Consider the following 24882-nt stretch of genomic DNA (forward strand, 5'->3'; position numbering starts at 1 on the left):
TCCCACAATTTACGAATAAAATAATCATGGTTCCTATCTATTTACAAACTTTAAACACTACCTTTTTGCTTCCATAAGGGCCACCAAGGTGGCTAGATGATCAAAAACATATATAATACTAAAGTCCATAAAATATTAAAAGCACACATATTTAAAACATTAAAAACAAGCTAAAATACACATACAAAAACAATTAAAACAGAACAAAGTTTGAACTCAGTGGCATCTTTAAGACCAACATAGTTTTATTCAAGATACAAACACACTTATTTAGATAGCACACAAAAGATTATACCTTCAATAAACTTTGTTCTGCTTTAGACCGACACAACTGCCCAACTGAATTAAAACACAAGGCAGGAACACCAGATAAAACAAAAACGTCCTTGCCAGCTGGCAAAGACAGTAACAGAAGGGGACAGGCAAATCTCTAGGGAAAGAGCTGCAGAGTTTTTATGCAAGAAGGCCCTCTTCCAGATTGCCCTCTGTTTCGGAAGATGAGGCACCCAAAGTAGAGCCTCAGATGATTACTGTAAAGGTTGGGTAGGTTAGTAAGAAAACAGGCAGCACTTCACGTATGCTGGACCCCCCCAAGCCATGGAGGGCCTTAAAGGTTAACACCAGCACCTTGAACTGTGCTTAGAAACCGACCGGGAGCCAGCATATGTGGGCAAAACAGGAGTAATAGGGTCCCTATGACCCACTCTAGTCAGCATCCCAGCTACAGCAAAGTAACATTTTCTCCTGTGTTTCTGAAGCAGTCAGTCTCTTCCAACTCCAGTTTAACAATAAGGCCAGTTTAACCATAAGGCCTGTGTTGGGAGGATGCAGTGGGAAGGGAAGGGGGGATAGACTCTGTATTTCTTCTGTCAGTGCATGGAAAAGGCAGAAGGAACTTCCTGTTTCCCAGTGCAGCTTCCCAGAACATGTGGCTGTTAGACCATATAGGGCAGGCAAGCCTAGGAACAAGCTTTTAAAGCGCTGAAAATGACTGCCAAGCAGAGGGATGACAGAAAAGATCCACAACTATCAGCACCTTTCACTGGCAGGATCCAGCCCAAGGTTTATTCAAACACAAAGCTTGAGACGCACTCTCAACTACAACTAAGTCTCCCATGTGAGTGCAAGTAAACCCTATCTAGGGCCTGCAACAAACACAGTATTGTTTATAGCAGGGGAACTACATGTGTACGGTGGAGCCCTTACATCCATATTCGCCCAGTAACAGCTAAACAATGCAGCAATACAAATACACTGTAAACATTACAAAATATAACACCATAAATTAAAATATTCCTATCTCTTTACCAGTAAAAAATACAGAGCCATCACACTACTCTCACTTAATTAAAATCCATCTTGAAAAGATGGATTTCCCAAGCCTTACCAGAAACACAGAAGCATACCTTGGGAATGACGTGACAGTGCAGAGAGCTTCGTTTTCTTTCAGAACAGAAGCAGCTTCCTGACGCCGTTTCCTCATATTGTCTTGCACAGTGTTAAATTCAGACATTGTTCCTCCATAAGGCTGTCCGGGAGTCCCCTCAATCATATAGCTTCCATATTCTGGCCTCCACAGAGTTGGATGGCTGCAAGAAAAAAATAATACATTTGAGATCTTTTTCCGAACAACAGAAGTACTATAAATATGAGTTAGTAAGTGGATGAATGTATATAGGAATTATGTAATGACAGGCTAAAGAAATTCCACATCTTTCATGCTGTTTATCAGATGCTCCTTGTCAGCAGCAGTTACTTGCCCAGAATGCCCATGTCTTCCTTTGTTTCATAGGTGAGCCTATTATTTTGTTAACAACTACTACTAAACATATTTCCTATAGAAAAGATCCATGTGTGCCAGGGGCCACTTTTGCTGATTTACTCCCACCATACGCCAGAGTAGTCTTCCAACTCTCAAACCGCTCCTGCACATTACCCATGAGCAGTGCTTTGAGGGGCATTTCAGGCTACAGTGGGAGGCAGAAGGCAGTGAAATCATGCTTCCATGCAATTAATTACATGGGACCCAACCCAGTGATATCAGCATTACGGTGCTGTCAAATGAAAGACTGGCTTCTGGGATAAAGATACGTTCATATATTTTCAACATTAGTAAGCACAGTCTTTGTGCCAAGGATTTGGAGAAGAGCCCATAAGCCATTTTTTGCCTGCATCTAATAAAAGGATTATGCTGGAAGTGCAAGATAAGGCTGAGGGCTGAATATCACCTACATACTGCAGACATCCCAGCCCAAACTTCTGGATGACCTCTCCCAGAGATTTCATGTGCACATTAAAAAGCATGAGTGACAACTACCAGTGTTTATAATGGTTTTGGAAAACATACATAAACTCCAAGCTATTGCATAAATATAATTGCAAATGTTTTGTTAATGTGAAAAAAATGAAATAAACATCTGATATGTCAACAACAATGACCTTTCACACATAAAAACCATGTTCTCACACTTAAGCTGTATTTTTGCTTTATGAATACATGCAATTTAATATGACAGTTTTCTGGGAAATTAGCATGCAACTGCTACTTACTTAGGATTTACTCTTTCACCTTTTTCTTGCAAAGTATGAAGAACTTGTTCTCCAGTTAAAGACAACTGAGCTCTCTTCTTCTCATGGTCAAAAGCTACCAACATGTATTCCACCTAATGTGCAAGACAAATAAAAAATACATACCACACACAATATGTAGTGCATTAAACTAGAAAATTACAAAGCACAGACACTGATTATTTATTGGAGCATGGCACATTATCTACTACTTGCAACTGCAGCTGGTTGCATGGTAAAATGTACAGAAGTTTGAATCTTCTGAATGCCTACCTTCAGATTTTCACAAACATTACAAGGCAACAGTTTCCTTAATTCTGCAGTATAAGCTACAAACAGGAGGACATGTCTACCTAACCATGGTGACTATAGGGAATTCAGAGTAAATTCAGTAAACTTCTGAATACCAGTGTCAGGAGGCAACATCAGGGAAAGGCCTTGAACGCTATGTCATTATGTGAGATAGGATTCTGGGCTAGATGTTCTGATCCACCAGAGTTCTTTTTAGATTCATAAGCCGCAAGTGTCAGTACTCAGCAGCTGCCACTGTGTTCTTGAGTACCCTCTGGGTGTTTCAATCAGCAATGAAAACTCACTGGCACTTCCTTCCCATAGCAACGGATGAACTTTGTTCCATTGCCCCATTCATGAGTATTCCATTGGCACAAAGGTTATTCTTTTAAAGATTACCATGATACTTAAAACATAGGATACATGGAAGGAGAAAACCCTCAAACAGCTCCTTCAGAAGCAAAACAGCTTTTCACTGCCCAAAGTAACAACTGCTCTCTCCTAATAAAAGATATATTCTAATCCCTCTTAAAACAGAAAAAAAACTATATTGGTATATTACTTCCAAGTATGATGACATGTTACATTGAGTTGTACATGGGCTCAAAGCTGTGGCTCATATGTACAAGCTTAGGAGTAGGTATTCCTCTTGACCCATATCTCTCTACTTGCAGCAGAGCAGCGTATCCTAATCTGTATCACATGACTCGACATAACTAAGGGATGTGCAATACATACCACAACCAGGAAGCTGGGTTTAGATTTATTATGTAGTGCTAAACCCAGAGATTATAGCCATTTGTACACAGCTAAGAAAAATGTGGTAGATTAGAAAACAAAGAACACGTTTCAAAGCGCTTTAAAAAGCAGGGCAATACCATCAAGCTATCTATCCACAAAAGACTTTACTAAGGAATTTCACTATTCAGAGACACACTTTTGTGCAGTTTTGGAGAAAATTATGCTACCAGTTTGAATTCATATACAGAACCTACAAATGTGAGAAGCAATTTACTAAAAGCACAACCCTAATTGCGCTTATTCAGAAGTAAATTCCAGCTAGTTCAGCATATTTATGTGATTTGGATCAGTCATAACATACACTATATTAAAGGTTAAGAACTAGGAGAAAAACTGGTATACTGTCCTTGAAAATCTCCTCCCTGAGGCAAAAAATATATAAAAGAACACACAGCTTTTTTCCTAACAACTTATGTCCTAACAATTGCTGACATACTAGAGATGAGAACAGAATGTGAAAATGGTGGTTCATTTCATTGTTCGTTGGGTTGCTCAATTAATTGGTTTGTTTCCATTTGCATCCCTCCCCCCAATTTCCCCAAACAATCCATGGTTCATTTGGTATGGGAATGGAATGGCCCACAAGTGGGCTAGAGACACCAAACTTGCAGCAAATTCTTCAGCAAACCTTCCTCTACTTGTTCCCCAAGTCTGGTAAGAACTGGATTTCAGGGGGCTGAATTACAGCCCCCCAAAGCAGATGCCCCTAGGTGGTTTGCTAGTTTGGGAGGTAGAACACCCACCTCAATGAGCTAGAGATACCAAACTGGCATCAAACTCTTCGATGGGCTCGCATCTACCTGCCAGGCTGTCTGAGGAAATGACCCAAACAAACCATCTAGAAAAACAGCTGGTTCATTTTCCAGTTTGGGCATGGCATGATCAAACTGGCTCCACACGAACCACAAATCGGCCTATTTTGAGCACAAATTGTCTATGCCTAAACACTGCTAAAAGAGATATTCAAAACCTCAAGTAACTGCTGGTACTGCAATCAGTGTAACACCACTTTTATTCACATGCTGTAGCAATGCTTCAGGGCACAGCCATATTAGAAGGTGTGTGTGGGGGGAGGGGAAACACCTTTTATATAGTACTGAGTTGGTCCCCAGAGTTTTTCCTCTATTAAGATTTTGCTCTTGACCTTCCAAAGGAGCTTCACAATATAATCACAGCGAGCAACTTCTCATCTTTGCTAGATATTGGGGGGAGAGATAATAGCCCTCAGGTATGGGTTCAGTTGGAAAGAGCTCAAAAACTTAGCTTCTAATTAGACTCATGGCACTACAGTGAGCTGAAAATGCATCTTGGTTGGACTACTGGAATATGATGTATTGACCTTTAGATAAATTACTTACTGTGTGAAAAGTTACATAACTGAAGAAAATTTTAGACTATAAGTACATTGTATTACTATATTACATAAGAACATAAGAGAAGCCATGTTAGATCAGGCCAATGGCCTATCCAGTCCAACACTCTGTGTCACACAGTGGCCAAAAAAATACACACACACACACACACACACTGTGGCTAATAGCCACTGATGGACCCCTGCTCCATATTTTTATCTAAACCCCTCTTGAAGGTGGCTATGCTTGTGGCCGCCACCACCTCCTGTGGCAGTGAATTCCACATGTTAATCACCCTTTGGGTGAAGAAGTACTTCCTTTTATCCATTTTAACCTGTCTGCTTAGCAATTTCATCGAATGCCCACGAGTTCTTGTATTGTGAGAAAGGGAGAAAAGTACTTCTTTCTCTACTCTCCATCCCATGCATTATCTTGTAAACCTCTATCATGTCACCCTGCAGTCGACGTTTCTCCAAGCTAAAGAGTCCCAAGCATTTCAACCTTTCTTCATAGGGAAAGTGTTCCAGCCCTTTAATCATTCTAGTTGCCCTTTTCTGGACTTTCTCCAATGCTATAATATTCTTTTTGAGGTGCGGCGACCAGAACTGCACACAGTACTCCAAATGAGACCGCACCATCGATTTATACAGGGGCATTATGATACTGGCTGATTTGTTTTCAATTCCCTTCCTAATAATTCCCAGCGTGGCGTTGGCCTTTTTTATTGCAAACACACACTGTCTTGACATTTTCAGTGAGTTATCTACCATGACCCCAAGATCTCTCTCTTGGTCAGTCTCTGCCAGTTCACACCCCATCAACTTGTATTTGTAGCTGAGATTCTTGGCCCCAATGTGCATTATTTTGCACTTGGCCACATTGAACCTCATCTGCCACGTTGACGCCCACTCACCCAGCCTCAACAGATCCCTTTGGAGTTCCTCACAATCCTCTCTGGTTTTCACCACCCTGAACAATTTAGTGTCATCCGCAAACTTGGCCTCTTCACTGCTCACTCCCAACTCTAAATCATTTATGAACAAGTTAAAGAGCATGGGACCCAGTACCGAGCCCTGCGGCACCCCACTGCTTACCGTCCTCCACTGCGAAGACTGCCCATTTATACTCACTCTCTGCTTCCTATTACTCAGGCAGTTTTTGATCCACAAGAGGACCTGTCCTTTTACTCCATGACTCTCAAGCTTTCTAAGGAGCCTTTGATGAGGAACTTTATCAAAAGCTTCCTGGAAGTCAAGGTAAACAACATCTATCGGGTCTCCTTTGTCCACATGTTTGTTCATCCCCTCAAAGAAATGTAACAGGTTAGTGAGGCAAGATCTTCCCTTACAGAACCCATGCTGAGTCTTCCTCAATAACCCGTGTTCATCAATGTGCCTACTCATTCTGTCCTTGATGACTGACTGGCCTGTAATTTCCCGGATCTCCTTTGGAACCCTTTTTAAAGATGGGGGTGACATTTGCTACCTTCCAGTCCTCAGGAACGGAGGCAGATTTCAATGAAAGATTACAGATTTTTGTTAGAAGATCCACACATTCAACTTTGAGTTCTTTCAGAACTCTCAGATATATGCCATCCAGACCCGGTGACTTATTAGTTTTTAAATTGTCTATCAGTTGTAGGACCTCCTCTTTTGTCACCTCAATCTGACTCAGGTCTTTCAACACCCCTCCCAAAATTAGTGGTTTTGGGGCGGGCAAAAAGTTCTCATCTTCCACAGTGAAGGCGGAGGCAAAAAATGCATTCAGCTTCTCAGCCATTTCCCTATCCTCCTTCAGTAATCCTTTTACCCCATGGTCATCCAAGGGCCCCCCTGCCTCCCTGGCTGGTTTCCTACTTCTAATATATTTGAAGAAATTTTTATTGTTGGTCTTTATGTGTTTTGCAATATGCTCCTCATAGTCCCTTTTTGCCTGCCTGATCACAGTCTTGCATATGATTTGCCACAGCCTGTGTTCCCTTTTACTAATCTCACTTGGACCGGTTTTCCACCGCTTAAAGGAGTCCTTCTTACCTTTTACAGCTTCCACTACTTTGTTATATTGTTTATTTTACAACTCTCCATAAATATGGTTTATGCACATAGTATTTTTAAAATAATGATAAAATAAGAATTTTTCCAACAAAGAACCCCTAGACACTGTGCTGTGAAAGGCAGCTGCATTTGTTTTAAAATACATCTGGACTAACTTGTTAAAAGGGCTGCATAGAGCTGTTCCTACCTTGCCATGATACCTAGAAGCATTCACCAACACAACTTTTCTTCCCAGCCAATGATTTTGGATATAGGCAGGGAACGTCACAAGCTGTCCCCAATGCGCAGGGACAGTAGTCCTGGATGCTACAGCAGGTAAAGGAAGACTCTTGCTTGTCACACAGAAACTATGTTTAGCATTGTCGCTATTAGCTAATATGGGGGCCCCCAACCTTTTTGAGCCTGCAGGCGCCTTTGGAATTCTGACACAGGATGGTGGGCACAACCACAAAATGGCTGCCACAGGGAGCCAACCACAAAATGTCAGGGAGGGAGGTAATGTAGAATGATATTAGTAACACTTTAACATTTCTGGCAGAAGCTCTGTTTTAACAGGAGGCCTTTTAATCTGCACAATCAGATCTCCAGGGGAAAATCAGAAACTCTGCTGAACAATGGTCCTACCAGGCCTCATTCTTAAAGAAAAGGAATCATGCTGGGGACCCCTGATCCACCAAGTAGCACAGTTCTCATGTCTTTTTTATTTTCTGTTAAAAAAACAGTATAACCCTCTTCTAAATGAAAGTTATTAAAATCAAGAATATACACTACCTTTCCAGTCAAGCTCTCCACCCTCTAATATTATATTTAAGCTCAGACCTTAGATCTTAGTAACGTGAGAATGAACCTCACAGTCAGAAACTACCTTAACAACCATTACTGTATGCAACCTCCACTCTCCTATGCAGAAGAGTTCAGTCCAGGAGTTGTGTTGAAGTTCTTCTCTTGCAAAAAGCAACAGAGAAAGTTCCCAGCGAATACAAAGTACAAAGGTGAATGCAACAGACCACAAACTGGTGAGTCATTCTAGAGAACACAATCAACCAACAAGAGCAACAAATGCAGATGTCAAAAGACCACAGTAAATTCTAATGTTTATGAATTTGTTCTATACTTTACACTGAACTGAACTGAAAATGCAGCAACTAGTCATGTGAAAAACTTTTCATAAGTGCTATTTCTTTCATGTGATAGGTAGGAGGGTAGAATCTGGCTCTTTCAACAGGCCTTGTACAAATACAGGCAGTCATAGTGTATTTGACAGAGGCCACCACGAAATGTTTGTGATAAGATCAATGTGATACCTGCTTGCTTATGTGGGGAAAAGGTACTAAAGTTATAAATAGAACAGAACACTTCAAATTTCACACACGGGGAATCCACACAAGAACAATATTCTTCCAAAACACTTAATATATGAATCTTCTTCTGGAATCGTTGCTCTATGACAGAATAGCATAGTCAATCTCTCTCTCTTCGTCAGTGTAAAACATTGTAAAAGACAGGAGCATAATTTGCACGAACTGGATCTGAAAATGATTTCATTTACATTTCACTTCCCTCTCTAGGATGATGAATGTCTGATTTTTAAATTCAACAATGACTGGTATGATAATAGTTACAAAATATCTGATAATGAAATTTCTCTTCCACTGTCTTGTCAGGATCTTAGTATTAATATTAAGGAAATCTAGAGGTATAACATGGTGTGTTCCAAAGACAAAACTCACAGTGGTGCTTCCTGTTCCATGATGTATTTCTCTTCTCTGAATGTAAGGCCTGCTAGTCAAAGTCTAAACACCAGTACTGTAGAACTTCCAGTAATTAAGATTCCATGGGCTGACAAATAATCATAAACAGAACAATAGGCTCTCAGTGGGAAATAACAGTCTTGGGAATCAAAAGGTTTGACAGTGCAGCATATTTTATCACACAGTGTCAGTCTTCATACAGTAAAGATACTTCCAGAAAAGGTGTTCTGTAAATAAAATCACAAAAGACTGCTATACCAAAATTCTGCAAGCCAAAAATCAACAACTAAAATTTCTTTTTCACTTTAAAAACTTTACATAGATCTTTTAATAAAGACTTTGTAAAAATGCTGAAGAAGCAAATAGGTTAGTAAGAAAGGGAGGGGATAGTGGAAAAGTCAATAATATTAGATACTAAGACATCTACAGAAATATGAGAAATAAGTGTTTCCCACAGAAAACAAAAATGAAGTTATTTAACATGGATTATACTGGAAAGTCAGACAAGTAACAGCAGGAAAAAAACAGAAGCAAATGAAACCTACACATCCCTTCCTCAACAGCACTGGCCAGTGTATGCAGTTGGGAGTGCTGTTGCCATTGCCATCAGGAATGCCAGCACTGTGTACCACCCACACTGGGCCCTGGCAGCTGCTCTACCTCAAAATATGCTGACACATTTAGTAGGCCCTTCCTTCAGCTGCTACTACTGGAACCCTGCCTCAAGCTACAACCAAGCTTGCTTGGTTTCAAGAAAATCTTTCGACAGCTATTTTTCATACTTTTCTTTGGTTGAAACACGGGGAAATTGCTGTGAAAGGTAGCAGAGAATTGTACTGCAATTAATGAATTAATTTCAAGTTACATGAAGTTCATACAAGCTTTTCTGCAGTTATCCCAAAAAGGATATTTATGAGGGACTTGCAGCTTTTTACTGGCTGTGTTTCCCATGCCTTTAAGAGCAACCTGTTGTGCAGATACTTAGTCAGGGAACTACTTTCATCCTTTTTAATATCTACAGGAGGAGTTTAATTTTGGTGTCAGACAGCTGTTAAAAGCAGGACCAGTAAAATGGTGCCAAGTTCATAGTACCATCTCTTCCAGTGCTGTTGAGATATACCTCAGTAATATCCAATGATCTCTTTCTGCCCCACACCTCTTACTCTCACTCACACAGAAATCTCATAGAAGGCCACCTGGTTACAACTGGGGGTGCCAACTTTTCATTGGCAAAGCTCCTTTGTCTGCAACAACAGTATGATGAACAGAAAAGTTTCATCCAGTAAAAATGGAAGGAAAGAAAGAGAAAGGGAAAGAATGAAATGGAAGGGAAGGGAAGGGAAGGGAAGGGAAGGGAAGGGAAGGGAAGGGAAGGGAAGGAAAGGGAAGGGAAGGGAAGGGAAGGGAAGGGAAGGGAAGGGAAGGGAAGGGAAGGGAAGGGAAGGGAAGGGAAGGGAAGGGAAGGGAAGGGAAGGGAAGGGAAGGGAAGGGAAGGGAAGGGAAGGGAAGGGAAGGGAAGGGAAGGGAAGGAAAGGAAAGGAAAGGAAAGGAAAGGAAAGGAAAGGAAAGGAAAGGAAAGGAAAGGAAAGGAAAGGAAAGGAAAGGAAAGGAAAGGAAAGGAAAGGAAAGGAAAGGAAAGGAAAGGAAGAACATAAACGTAAGAGGAGCCATGTTGGATCAGGCCAGTGGACTATCCAGTCCAAAATTCCCACATAAAATGCCCAAAAAGCACCAGAATGTCCACCAGTGGGGCCAGGGCACTAGAAGCCCTCCCACTGTTGCTTCCCCCCCTCCCAGCACCAAGAATACAGACAGAGCATCACTTGCAGGGAAGAAAGGAAGCAAGCGGGGGGGGGGGGGGGGGGAGAGAAAAAAAAGCCTTCCTCACCATCAGACGATCCCAGCCAGCAAAAATTCTGCCGAGGGGTCATTTGGTAAAAAAAAAAAAAAATAGCTACTGGAATGCCCACTCCCCGCCCCTCCCGGCTGAAACACACACACACACCCTTCTTTGCCGCCCAGGCCTCCTGGGGAAATCTCCCCAAAAGAACATACTGCAAGGCACATGAAAGCTCATACCTTGAAGTACAAGGGTCTAAAGTGCCAGGGGATGCTAGCTTTTCTCTCAAACACTGGGAGTGGGGGAGAAGGAAAGAGAGGCAGCCCAGCTCCTCTCTGCACAACACAGAGATGGAGTAGGGCTAGCTTTGCTGGGGTGGGACTAGCTTTGGCTTTTCTTGTGACCATGGCCCAGTATTGGGTCATGACCCTGCAAATGGGAAACACTGCTCTAAGGGATAAGGGAAGTTAGGACAGCATTCAATTTTTACATTAGGAACTTGGCTGATTAGGGCCTAAGAATAGCATTTAACCATGTAATTATATACCCATTTGTACATAAATTGCTGTCCTATACAGGTAGAAAGATTCTGGAAGGGCAACAGCACAGTCCTATAAGGTAACACCTATAGAATACGACTCTGTTTAGGAAGCCTTCGCCTTAATTGAAGATGAAGAAAACCTGGTAAAATTTTGTGAAATTCTTTTCCCCAGCAAGTAAAGCTGGAAAAAGCCCCCGGGGAAATAAAAACAGCTCCCACACATTTTCCTTTCTTGAGAATAAAATCAGTTGTCAGAGCCTATTTTCACTCATGTAGCTTAGTACCATGTGTTTGTCTGTTTTAACGTTACAAACCTTGGGTTTACTTCAATGCAACATGCTTTTTATGGGCAATCATTTTCAATTTCTGTGAGGTACTGTAGCCTTAGGCAACACAAGTCTAGAGATGCCTTATGAAAGCAACTTCTTATAATTGTGGTGCAATTATCTTAGGCATGTCTGTTACCAAGTTGTATGGCAAATTTTCAAAACCAATGTTACTGTATTCACTAACATAAACAAACACATTTATTCAAAGTGCACACTTCCAAGGTCAGCTGAATGTGCATCTTCATAAACTTTTCACATAGGCTACAAAAATACCCTTACAGTGACATACCATCACATGTTTCCTCAGATATTGGTACTATTCAGTGTTTGTAAATGTAACAACACTTCAATGATGATGGCGCAAAATCATATACAGAACCAATTTTGAGGTTGTTTCCTTCATTTATATCCTGCCTTTCTCCTCAAAGAGGATGCACCAGAGTATCCTTCTCCATTACTTCAATTTATCCTCACAACAACTATATTAAGTAGATTAGGTGGAGTGTGAGTGATTGGTCAATCCACAAAAGTTCAGCTCTACGCCTGCTTCACCATACTGGCTTGAGGTGATTTCCACAAGTAATGCTTGAATCAGATTTTGTACTGTGCACAAATTAATTTCAAGGTAAACCCTTCACCTCTTCTGAATGCTGCATCACCACAGAAAAAGAATGGGAAACCTGGGAGTCCTGAAGAAGTCTTTGATATAAAAGACCTGACAGTCAGTGATCACAGCATACTGCTCATGTAAGAGCTGGGTACTTAAGTTTTCTATTGTGTTTTTATACGCTGATTTTATTACCTCAGATTCACACACTGATCTATCTCATAATACATAACGATAAAGCAAATTATCAAGATTGCAGAAGCAACATCAAGAGAATCGATGACTGAAACTCACTTAGCCCACTTTGCTTGGGGCTTCTGGAATGACTGCCAGTACCACTTGTAGTGTGTTTAAATTAGAAGTCTCTCCTACCACACATACAAACACTTTTCTTTGTATTCTAGCACTAAATAAATAAATAATAAATAAATAAATTTTATTTTTTATATCCCGCCCTCCCCCACCAAAAGGCGGGCTCAGGGCGGCTCACAGACATGACTACGTCATGATTCAATTAAAAGCAGATAGACATTATGAATACAATACAATTACATATATAGATTAAAATACATAAAAATAGGTGCTATAATTTCTGGTGTCACAATTACATATTATCAGCTTCAGTTACAACATAAGATGGCTAGAGTTTAGAATGATTTTATCAAGTTAGTCTGGTCCTAATTCAAATGCGAGTTGGAAAAGAGAGGTTTTGCAAGCCCTGCGGAACTGGTTCAGGTCCCGCAGGGCTCGCACCCCCTCTGGGAGTTGATTCCACCAGCGCGGGGCCACTAATGAGAAGGCTTGCTCCCGAGTTATCTTCATTCTAGCCTCTCTTGGCCCAGGGATTTGTAGGAGGTTTTGGGAGCTAGATCTTAACGCTCTCCTGGGGATATATGGGGAGAGGCGGTCCCTGAGGTAGGCAGGTCCTCGGCCATATAGGGCTTTAAAGGTAATAACCAGCACCTTATACCGAACGCGGTAGACGACCGGTAGCCAATGCAGATCCCGCAGCACCGGCCGCACATGTTCCCACCTAGGTAGTCCCATCAACAGCCTGGCCGCTGCGTTCTGCACTACCTGAAGTCTTCGCGTTCGGCACAAGGGCAGCCCCATGTAGAGGGCATTGCAGTAGTCTAGTCTTGAGGTGACCGTTGCGTGGATCACAGTTGCTAGGTCGTCGCGTTCCAGGAAGGGAGCCAACTGCCTCGCCCTCTTGAGATAGAAGAAGGCGGATCTTGCGGTGGTAGCTATCTGGGCCTCCATTGATAACGAGGATTCCAGTAGCACCCCCAGGCTCTTGACCCTGCGCACTGGTGTCAGTGGCGCACCGTCAAAAGCTGGCAGAGTAATCTCCCCCCCCGGTCCGTCCCGACCCACGCAAAGGACCTCAGTCTTCGTTGGATTCAACTTCAGCCCGCTCAGCCTGAGCCAGTCAGCCACGGCCTGTAACGCCCGGTCCAAATTTGTAGGGACATCACCAGTCCGGCCTTCCATCAATAGATAGAGCTGGGTATCATCAGCGTACTGATGACAGTGTGTACATTTTTAAACAGCCCAATATATTACAGGGAAAATCTGGCATTACTGCTATAAATTAGGTATTGCATGACAAATTCAAAGAGCAGCATCAATTGCTGCTAAGCTTTATTTTAAAAAAGTAGCTGCTGTCAGTGGTCAAATTAATGTCTTTTGTAAATGTAGTTAGCAACTAAAATAAATTTTACTGTTTGGAACAAAAGATTACTGTAGCATTAGCAGCGACAGAACAGCTCCACATGTACCACCACCGTGTTTCTATTAAGGCCTACAGGGAGATTACCTCTAACTAGTGCTTGCTATTATTACACCTAATATTCCACCAACATATACCAAGCCATAAAGCCAGAACCCTGAATAGCCACTGAAATATCACAGCAGGAGGGGAAATGCACATTCAAAAAAACTGTCACTCATCTGTATGTGAATGAAACGTGAGGATGTTTTCATAATGATGCCAAAAGCACTTTTTAGACTGGGATCTCTCACGTGCTAAAACTGATAATGCACAACAGGAAATGAAAACTGGATTAGATACACTCCAAGCCAACATGTTTTTCAAGCAAAGTACAGTAGTTAAATAAAACTGGTGCATAATTTGTGAAAGATGAGCTCAAACAAATTAAGTTCAGCAAACAGGGAGTTCAGTTTGGCTACAGACAAACTTGGTCCGCCCACTTCCACCACATCCTTCATAGAAAGCTATGCGTATTACTGAGAAAAGGCAAACCTCTAAATCCGTTTAGCCAGGACTAAATCCAAAATAAGACCAACAGACTTCATTCACAAGCCACACACCCAAGACTACACACAGGAAGGAGCATGCACCTCTCTCACGTTGCAGCGCCAGAAACCCACTCAAAAGATGGGGTATTTACTACAGCCTACCTTGCAGGTAGTTGTACAAGACGCATTTCAAGAAGGTACTGTATTACACAGTTTGTGCATGTCTGCACAGGCACAAACACTCAGGTTATCACAAACTGATCCAATAGTGTGTGTATCTACACTTCCAAACACACCATCTACACTCAAAATAGAAGTCAAGTTGCATCTTTCAAAGTTTTATTTAGAATGTAAGCTTTTGTGTGCTCTAAGCACACTTCTCATCAGAGGAGGAATCGGGTACACTCACCTCATCCCCCGATTTTCGTGTGCTTAGAGCACACGAAAGCTTACATTCTGAATAAAACTTTATTCGTCTTAAAGATGCACTTGACTCCTACTTTGTTCTACTGCTTCAGACCAACAAGCCGCCCACTTGGATCCATCTACACTCAAATTAGAGCTGTCCAAAGAGCGCATATGCAAAAAATTAAAAAGAAAAAGATGCACCTCTTGCAAAAAAAAACTAACTGGGAGCAATGGGATTCAGCACACACTTTGCTTCCCCACTTCAGTCACGGCCAGGGAGTGAGGAAATTCCAGTTCTATCCCATTTATTTAAACCGAAGGAACGATGCATGCTATTCTGAATCCCGCATACAGGCATCTATTATTCAGTTGTATACACAGACCCACGTGCACAGGGGGCACACCTTCCAGGGAGGGCTCAGCGCCCGCGCCCCCCACTCACCTCATCCCCCCACTTGAGCACGTCCTTGTGCCTCTCCCTCACGGCTCGGTAGATGTGCAAGAACTGGAGGATGCCGTGTTTGCGCACGTGCTCCGCGTGCTTCTGCGTCTCCTCCCAGCTCAGCGGGGAGCCCTGCGACAGGAGCCCCATGGCCACCGAGGGGCCGAAAGCAGCCGCCGCAATGGGACAGAAGCGGCGCGAAGGAAGGGTCTGACGGCCACCGAACTACTTCAGGCAGAGCGGAAAGGCGGAGGAATCCACCGGCAGAGGGAGGTATGAAGCGAGGGGAAGGTTTTCCCCTTCTCCGATCTGCTTCCGCCGCTGAGGAAAATGGAACGGCTTCTTCTTTATCCCGCCTTGGCGTGCAGCAGGAGCGAAAGGACACCGAAGAAGGCCGACGGACAGCGTCGGCTCTATGTATATGTGCGGTGAGCGTCCCGGCAGCAGCGCAGCACGTGACCGCGAGGAAGGCGAGCGGACATGCGCGCGGGAGCGCCTCCGCTCCCTCCCTCCTTCCTTCCCGGCTCGCGCTCTCTGTTTCAAGCGCGACAAGGAAGGGGAGGGGGGCAGTCAGAGGATTGAATCCTCACGTCAAAGGGTGACTCAGCACTTTCTGCTGCGTCGCCGCCTCTTCGGCTTTTTCGCTCCTTCTGCTGTGCAAGCGCTCTCGCCCCCTCCCGTTCCGCTTTTTCTTTAATCCGCTTTAGAGTACTTTCGATCGTAACGTCTTTTTCCTCGAAAGGGGAGATTAAAAGTTGATTTACTGGCGTTCCATCATTCCGAGGAGCGTAAACGTTTTAAAAAGATGATTTAATAATAATTCTAAGCCGCGCCGAGAACTAGAGTGTGGCTAAGGGTGCGATACGAAGCGAATTTTTCTACATTGTTATATTTTTTGCATTAATAAATAATATTACAGTAAGTAGAAACAACTTTCTGCAGTGTGGTGCGCTTTCATATTGCCGTTCATCCTGAGAGTTCAGGTGATGTGTTTGTTCAGTGTTCCCTTGCTGATGGTTAGTCACAGCGTCCCAGTGAGGTAGGTTAGGACGAGAAAAAGCATCAGGGCCAACCAATGGATCAGAGTCCAGATCCCAGTTAGACCTGTGCAACTGTATCTCCCAGATCCTAGCCTAGCACTCTGTTAACACCAAACTGGAGTCTCCATTGTATCCTGCCCTTGCCCCAAAGAGCTGTGGTTCTCAGTTTCATCTTTACCAATAACTTTGCAAGATCTATGGCCCAAGATAACCAATTGAAATTAATGTCTAAGTGGGCATTTGAACATAGATCTCCTTAGTCTTTATGCAGAATCCAGCCCCATAGCCAGGAAATTTTTTTTGAGGGGGTGCTAATTAAAGGAAAATTAAATTGCCGAGAATGACAGCGCAAGGAGAAAACCAAGTGCATCTCTTGCCTCTGCTCACCTGCGAAAGATGGTCTCTGGGAGCTTTTTAACCTCTTTATGCATTTCCCGCCAGGAAACTGACTTTCTGGCGGAAAACAACAAAAACCTTGGAATTCTCTTTCAGGCAAGACATTGTCCTGTGGGAGACTTTGAACACCACTGCCCCGGTTCAGCCACAAAGATAATTTTACAATAAAGATAACTTTATTGTAAAGAGAAGGCAGACTGGAGGGAGGGGGCTCCTCCCTTCACAAGAGAGGAGAAGGAAGGCCAGGTGAGAAAGGATTCCCCAGCCTTCCACCCCTTCCGTCTGAGGCAGGCAGGGCAGTGGGCAATGAGACATCGAGCCTCTGTTAAGCCCCACAAGCCCAAGTACTTCTCTGGCGCCAAAGAGACGAAGGCAGCAGGGCTGGATTAAACCCTGTGGAGGCTCCTAGGCAGTCAAAATCTTGGGGGGCCCCTCGCAGATTATCTCAGAGTTGGAGTGGCCGTCTCACCGCCTATGGCCCATGCTGCAGCCTGCAGGCATCTTCTAAATAGCCTCTTTGACAAAGCTGCAGGGGAGAGGCAAACTTGGCAATGATGCCAGTAGCAGCCGCACCAGGCAGATCGGGCAAAGAACGGCTCAGTTGCTGGCTGCATGTGCAGGCTGGGAGGGCTGCAAGCAGGGGGGGAGCCAGCCAGGAGCCCTTAAAGGCATGGGGGCCTATAGGCCAGTGCCTACTTGGCCTAGTTGTTAATCTGGCCCTGGAAGGCAGCACCATGCACCCCAGGCTCCCTTTTCCTCCTGGCCAATTTACAAAGGAAAGAAGATTCAGGCCGGCATAGTGGTGTCACGGTGCAGTTTTAAAATGAGAGGTGAAGGGAAGATTGGGGCGGGCCCACCTGCTCAGTGCCTGCCCACCTGCTGGCTATGGCCCTGGCTGAATTAATCATGCCATACCAGCTGTCTTGTGAATGTGCAGGATGTAACATATATAATCACAAAGTCATTCTGTATCCTTAGATCTTTAATCTGGGATGAGCGCTTACTCCAGTTCCACTTTTTTGGCAGAATCCGTAGAAAAACTTTTTCCTCTTGGTATATTTGCACCGAAGAAAAGTGGTTGTCATATAGGGTTGCCAAGTCCAATTCAAGAAATATCTGGGGACTTTGGGGGTGGAGCCAGGAGACTTTGGGGGTGGAGCCAGGAGACATTAGGGGTGGAGCCAAGATCAAGGCTGTGACAAGCATCATTGAACTCCAAAGGGAGTTCTGGCCATCACATTTAAAGGGACAGCACCTTTTCAATGCCTTCCTTCCATAGGAAATAATAGATAGGGGCATCTTCTTTGGGGGCTCATAGAATTGGACCCCCTGGTCCAATCTTTTTGAAACTTGGGGGGTACTTTGGGGAGAGGCACTAGATGCTATAATGAAAATTTGGTGCCTCTACCTCAAAAAACAGCCCCCCCCAGAGCCCCAGATACCCCCAAGTCAATTCCCCATTATTTTCTATGGGAATAAATCTCCCTATGGAATAGCAGAGTTCCCAGTAGACATTTCCCTCCCCTCCCCCCACTTTCTGATGACCCTGAAGCGCGGGGAGGGCCTCCAAACCGGGGGATCCCCTGCCCCCACCTGGGGATTGGCAACCCTATGGGGGAGACAGGCAGAAAGAAAGCAGCTTTAACTTTAAATGCATTCTCCGAGCCTCTGGAGACAAATGCCTTCTCCAAGCTGGCTGATGGGGCGGGGGGCTTTGAGAGCCACATGCTATGTGCGAAAGAGCCACGCGTGGCCACAATTTGGCCAGCCCTGGGCCAAAGCCTTAACTCAGGCGGGGGGGCAGGCAGGGGAGCGGCTCGGCTCCAGCTGGCCTGCCCGGTCTCGGGGAGTTTCCCAGGCTCTCCAGGGAGGGCCCAGAGGCGAAGGGGTTAACCAGGAGGCGGCCGCGCGGGAGAGGAAGGGCTCACCTGGGCCAAAGGGCTCACCTGCCGCACGCGCGCTCACCTGGCAGAGAAGGAGGCACGCGGCGCCGGGGAAAGTTTGCTCCGAGTTGGGCGCCCCTTTGGGCCGGAACCTGCACCCCGCCGTCTGCCTGTTCGGGCAGCCCCCGTCAGTAAGTGGTGCTCGGGGGCAGGAGGCGCATGTTTTGCACCCCTGACTCCTGGGGAGACCTCCTCCGCTTGCCCTTCCTTGGTCGGGGCCGGGTGGGGAGGGTCTGCCCCCTCGAAGGGTCTGATGCTGGCTTCCCTCCCCGGCCCAGCCCTGCACTTCCGGAGGGCCCACGATCCTGCCCCCCCCAAACCACGCGGCGGGGGCGGCGGCGGCTGTGCTGCTAGAGGCAGCTGACCACGCGGTCGGTGTAAAGAACGGGCTTGAGGGTGCGCGAGCGCTACGGGCGCAACGGGCGGGGCGTGGAGACCTTCTGCTACAGCTGGCCGCAGCGCTCGCGCACCCTCAAGCCCGTCCTTTACACCGACCGCGTGGTCAGCCGCCTCCAGCAGCACAGCTGCCGACGAGGAGCACATGGAGCGCGAGCGCAGGCGGCCCCCTCAACCCCCGCTGGTGATGCTGTTCACCCCCAGCATCCTCCCCGGCAGCCCCCGACGCCGCCAGCAGCAGCAGCAGCACCAGGAGGACACCGCTTCTCCCCCCCGCTTCCGTTTTTGGGGGGAGCGGGGGAAGAGGCTCGAAAACCTGGGGTCCCTCGCTAGAGCAGAAGGGTTGGGACCCCTATTGTCATATAATCAGTTATTAAAAATACAAGGCGGTAAAATAGAGCTGAAAACTGCAAAAGAGTTGAATAATAAATATGACTGGTTTCAAATGCAACAAATAAAGAGTTTGATGGAAAAAGACATTAAAACTGAAGGAATAAGAAAAGAACAAACAGAAATGGAAATAGTTCTGCTTGGAGATAATGAAAAATTAATTTCAAAACTATATAAACTGCTTTTGAAATGGTCTACAGAAGATGAAGTAGTGAAATCTCAAATGATTAAGTGGGCAATTAATGTAAATAAAGAAATACAGATGGAAATTTGGGAATATCTTTGGAAGAATTCTATAAAGCTTTCAACATGTCATAGTATTAAAGAGAACTGTTTTAAAATGATGTATAGATGGTATATAACTCCTAAAAAGTTGGCAAAGATGAACAATAAGATGCCAGATAAATGTTGGAAGTGTAAAAAACATGAAGGTTCTTTTTACCATATGTGGTGGACTTGCGAAAGAGCAAAAAAGTATTGGCAGATGATTCAACAAGAAATATCTAGGATCTTGGGATATGAAATCAAGAAAGTTGCAGAGACTTTTCTGTTGGGATTATATATGGAAAAATTTCCAAAAGAAGATAGAACTATAATTTGGTACTTGCTCTCAGCTGCTAGGACATTGTATGCGCAGCTGTGGAAGCAAGAAAGAATACCAGAGAAATGGGATTGGATTATAAAAGTTATAACATGGAGTGAAATGGACAAATTGACAAGAATTTTAAGAGACTATGATCTAGAAACTTTTAAGGTGGAGTGGAAGAAGTTTAGAAGTTATATAGAAAAAGAGTGAAAAATAAAAGGACATTGGACAATTTTTGATAATGATTAAGTCTTAAAAGAAAGAAAAATAGAATTTTTTGTTTTATTAGTTAAGGGTACCTTTAAATATTAGTATTTTAAGTATACAACACCGGCGGGGGTCAAGTAACGGGGGGAGGAGGGGTTTTAAAAGTAATATATGGGATAGATAAAAAGAAGTAATTAATAATGCAAAAATTGATTGTTACCATATGTTACTGGAATAAAATTGTTTTAAATTGGTATATTTGCACCTGTAACTTAGGGCCCAGTGACACAAATTGAGATTGTGGTCCACTGACCCAGCTCACCATCACACGTATGTAGGAGGACTCACCTTAGAAAGCACTGGTGGGTGAGTCATATCTCATTAGCATCACTTGTACTGTTTACCTGGCCCCTGCAGAATAAATGTTCCCAAAATGTAGCTGCTTACCACTGTAGTACAGTGGTTAGACTGACAGACTAAGATCTGGGAGACTCATGTGTGAATACCTATGATCCCATAGATGCTTGCTGGGTAACCTTGGCCCAGTCATGCACTCTCAGCCTAACCTATGCCCTTACCAGGATAGCCTGATCTTGTCAGATCTTGGAAGCTAAGCAGAGTTGGCTGTAGCTAGGTATTGGAAGGGCGACCTCCAAGGAATATCAGCCATGATGCAGAGGCAGGCAACAGCAAACCACCTCTGAATCATCTCTTGGCTCAAAAACAAGGCTAGCTCACCACCTAGATCCAGCTTTTACAATTAAGTTATTTAGCCAAATCTGATACTTTTATATTTGTTCCTAAATAATTAAATAGACCAGAGTTAATAATTAATAATGTTGAAAAAGTTCAAAATAAGATGAAAGTGCTTTTTTGTGCAAGAAGATTCATGACAGGCCAGGGGATTTACTTAAGAATTTACTCCTGGACTTTATCTCATGTCTAATTGTGAATATGCTGGCACAATTTTAAAAAGTTAAGCTGTTATCCTAAAGACATTTTTCCTACGTGTAAGGATAAATGGCGCTTACTTCTGAGTAGAATATTAGAAGTCCTCCATGCAGGAAAGCCTATCAGTTCACAATCCAGATGTCTGATATCTGGGAATAACAGAGTAATTCCTAATAAGAGTTTCGCCCTTCTAAATCTTGAATTCAGTGGATTCAAAAGGGTAGAATGAACGGTGAATCTCATAGGAAAAGGCAGCTTTATATAGAGCCAGATTGAGGGGCTTTGGCACTCAATGTGAACTGTGATTTTAGTGCCTCCACCACATTCAACAAACATAATCAGCTGGCTCATTCTAAGGGCTGCAAGCAATCCTAAAAATGTTCACCTGGGATTAAATTCTATTGAACATAGAGGGATTTACTTATGAGTAGTCTTGTACACATGAAACACTAGTTCAGTTCCCTCTTTACCCTGGACATGGGATTACCTGTGGCCCACACTTTTGGCACACACCCGCAGCTCTGCCAGTCCAAGCAATCACCTAGGCTTGCCTAGTAGATGTGAACTGGCCCTGGCTTTATCGATGTACTTAATTTTCAGGCGTTTTGTTAAGTCACTTAACACTATGACAAAGCAAGTGAACATTAGGCAATACAGTAAGGTGATAAGGAAATGATGTAATTGAAAGTATAAAAAGGCCATGTCATGATGATGGGGGGAGGGGGATGAAGGAATGCAATTAACTGTTAACGTCAGGGTGATTGAATTTTAGAATCTGTCAATACAAGCAGGTCTGCTTCCATAATCCTACCATTAGCTGGGGCTGACCCCAGAAGATCTATGGGCCCTGTACTAGAAATTCAGACCTAAGCAATGAAGTGTAGAAAATATTGGCTATACAATCACTTGGGGTTATTTGAGAAAGTAAACATGTAGACAATGATGATCTGGTAGATATAAACTGGAGTCTTTTGACAAGGTACCTCACCAAAGACTCCTGAGTAAACTGTCATGGGATAAAAGGATGTGTTCTCTTGTGGATTAAAAATTGGTTACATGACAAGAAGCAAAGGGTAGGAATAAAGGGACAATTCTCACAATGGGGGGAAGTAAGCAGTGGGGTCCCACAAGGTTTGTTTCGGGGCAGGTACTATTTAATTTATTTTTAAATGATCTGTAAGTAGAGGTGAGTAGAGCAGTGGCCAGGTTTGCAGATGACACAAAATTACACAGGATGGTGAAAACCAAGGCTGACTGTGAAGAAGTCAAATAGGATCTCCACAAATTGGGTGACTGGATCACAATATGGCAAATGAATCACTGTTGGTAAATGTAAAGTGGTGCACATTGGAACAAAAAAATCCCAACTTCAGGTATTGGCTGACAGGGTCTGAACTTGGTATGACTGAGAGGGAAACGAATGTCAATTCAGTGAAAGGTCAAAACTCTATATAGGGTGCTTTCACACATACTAAACAGCACACTTTCAATTTGTTTTCAATATACTTTGCAACTGGATTTTACTGTGTGGAATGACAAAATCCACTTGTAGACAGTTGCTGAAGTGGACTGAAACTGCATATTAGGAATGGGATTGAATATAAAATGAACAATATTATAATGGCTGTGCATAGATCTATTGCGCAGCTGTAAGGAAATGCCCCTCATTTCCAGAACATCGTAGTCACCCGTCTGGTTGCCAGAGTGCCTGGAGACAGAGCTCTCACACATCTGCCAGGAGGACGTGGGTTTGTCTACCAGACTGGAAAGGACTTATGAATACTAACAGCCACAATGCTAAAGCAGCGCTCCGGGTCCCTGGAGGAGCACTAGCAAGGAGAACGAATGGTTTCCAAGTCGCTTCGGGCAAATGCCATCTCTATCTCGGAGCAGAAGGAAGTGCGCCTCTAGGAGCTATCCAGGCCATGTGGTTTTCAGCCTTGACCATAGAATCCACTTTGGGAGGTTAACACCAGCTATCTTCCAGTAGTGCCAAGACTTCATTTCAGCAAAGCGGGTGTCATGGGTGCTGGGGACCCTGCAGAGGAAGTTGAGCCTGCAGAAGAAACTGTGCCCGTGCCACCTGCACCAGTGCCCCTGCCTCCTGCTGGAGAAGATCCCAGCCCCCCTGCCTCGCCCTCTCAGGTGGCGCATGTGTAGGGTGGCCAGATCGTCCCGACCACCCAGGAAAGTCCCGCTCCTGCCTCCAAATTCCCGCCTCCCGGGCTGGCTATCCCGGGACCGTTAGAAGTCCCGGTTTCGCCAGCGAGAGGAGCCGGCGGGCCGCGTGGGCGGGCGGGGAAGGCGGCGCGGTGGAGGCGGCGGCGGGACAATAGCGGTGGCCGGAGCGGGAGGCGGGGCGGCGGCGGCATGGTAGGAGGCCCCGGGTCGGTGGGCTCGGCCGCCTCCTCCTCAGCCGCCGCCAGCCCCGCCAGCAGCGGGGTGAGGGGGTCCGAGCGGCGAGGAGGCCGCCGAGGTGCCCCGCCCCGCCCTCCCTGCAGGCCCGGCGGCCTGGCTGCGGCTGCCCCGCTGAGGGGGGAGGCCTGGGAGGGGGTCCGAGCGGCGAGGAGGCCGCCGAAGCCCCCCGCCCTCCCTGCAGGCCCGGCAGCTTGGCTGCGGCTGCCCCACTGAGGGGGGAGGCCCGGGAGGGGGTCCGAGCGGCGAGGAGGCCGCCGAGGTGCCCTGCCCTCCCTGCAGGCCCGGCGGCCAGCAGCGCCGCCACCAGCACCAGCCGCCGCATCGCCGCCCGGGAAGGGGCCGCCCGCCGCCTCCTTCTCCTCCCCGTGCTGCTGCTGCTGCGCCTCCTGGCCAGCCCGCCCGCCCGGTGGGGAGGCCGCCACCCGTGCCCTGTGAGACGGTAAGCCCCCCCCGAGGCAGGCAGGCAGGGAGGGAGGGGGCCAAAAACGGGGGGGCGGCTGGCGGGAGGAGGAGGCCGGCCTTCTTTCCTTCCTTCCTCCCCTCCCTTCCTCCCCCCCTCCCCTCCTTCCCTCCCTCCCTCCCTTCCCTCCCTCCCTTCCTTCCTCCCTCCTTCCCTCCCTTCCTTCCTCCCTTCCCTCCTTCCCTCCCTCCCTTCCTTCCTCCCTCCCTCCTTCCTTCCCTCCTGCGCCACCTTCATCACTTTCGGGGTGTGGATCCCCCAGTGGGGTGGGCTCCCGACTCCCTCCGCTGGCTGTTTCTGATAGCCCTGCGCCCCCTCTTTCATTTGATATGTCTCCCGTGTGGGTGCCACCCTCCCGCCAGGAGATGCCGCAAAATGAGCCCCCTTGAGGCTTATGGTGGCAGGGCTCGGGGGAAGCGAGCTAGACTGCTGTTCTTTTCAGGGGTTATAGAGTGTTTCGAGCCCGCCCCTGTGCCATTGGTCCCATCATTGTGGGACCCAGGGGGCCGGCACGGCGGCCCGCCGAAGCAGCCTGTCACTAATAACACAGGTCGAGATGCAGGACAGGAACCCGGAAGTGACCGACAGGGTGCTTCAGCGGGCCGCCGCGCCAGCCCCCTGGGTCCCACAATGATGGGACCGATGCCACAGGGACGGGCTCGAAACACTCTATAACCCCTCAAAAGAACAGCAGTCTAGCTCGCTTCCCCCGAGCCCTGGCAGTGGCATTTGGGAGAAATGATGTCATTTGGGGAAAATGATGTCACAGGAAGTGATGTCACTTCCTGTTTCCGGCGGTGGCATGACGTCACCGGACGTGACGTCACTTCCTGTTTCTGGCGGCGCGCG

General features: G+C 45.6%; 1 protein-coding gene across 1 annotated transcript in view; it reads right to left on the reverse strand.

Annotated features, from left to right (window-relative positions):
* Positions 1 to 15739, reverse strand: part of GCLC (glutamate-cysteine ligase catalytic subunit) — a 40862-nt gene extending 25123 nt beyond the window's left edge. Inside the window, exons 1-3 of the mRNA XM_060235095.1 lie at positions 15247 to 15739; positions 2551 to 2663; positions 1407 to 1589 (exon numbers count right to left, since the gene is read on the reverse strand). Of these exons, the coding sequence (XP_060091078.1) occupies positions 1407 to 1589; positions 2551 to 2663; positions 15247 to 15396 (446 nt within the window). The 5' untranslated portion in view covers positions 15397 to 15739. The remainder of the gene's footprint in view (positions 1 to 1406; positions 1590 to 2550; positions 2664 to 15246) is intronic.
* Positions 15740 to 24882: the final 9143 nt, after the last annotated feature.

The sequence above is a fragment of the Heteronotia binoei genome, chromosome 1 (assembly GCF_032191835.1).
Source record: "Heteronotia binoei isolate CCM8104 ecotype False Entrance Well chromosome 1, APGP_CSIRO_Hbin_v1, whole genome shotgun sequence".
In the NCBI taxonomy this organism is placed as follows: domain Eukaryota; kingdom Metazoa; phylum Chordata; class Lepidosauria; order Squamata; family Gekkonidae; genus Heteronotia; species Heteronotia binoei.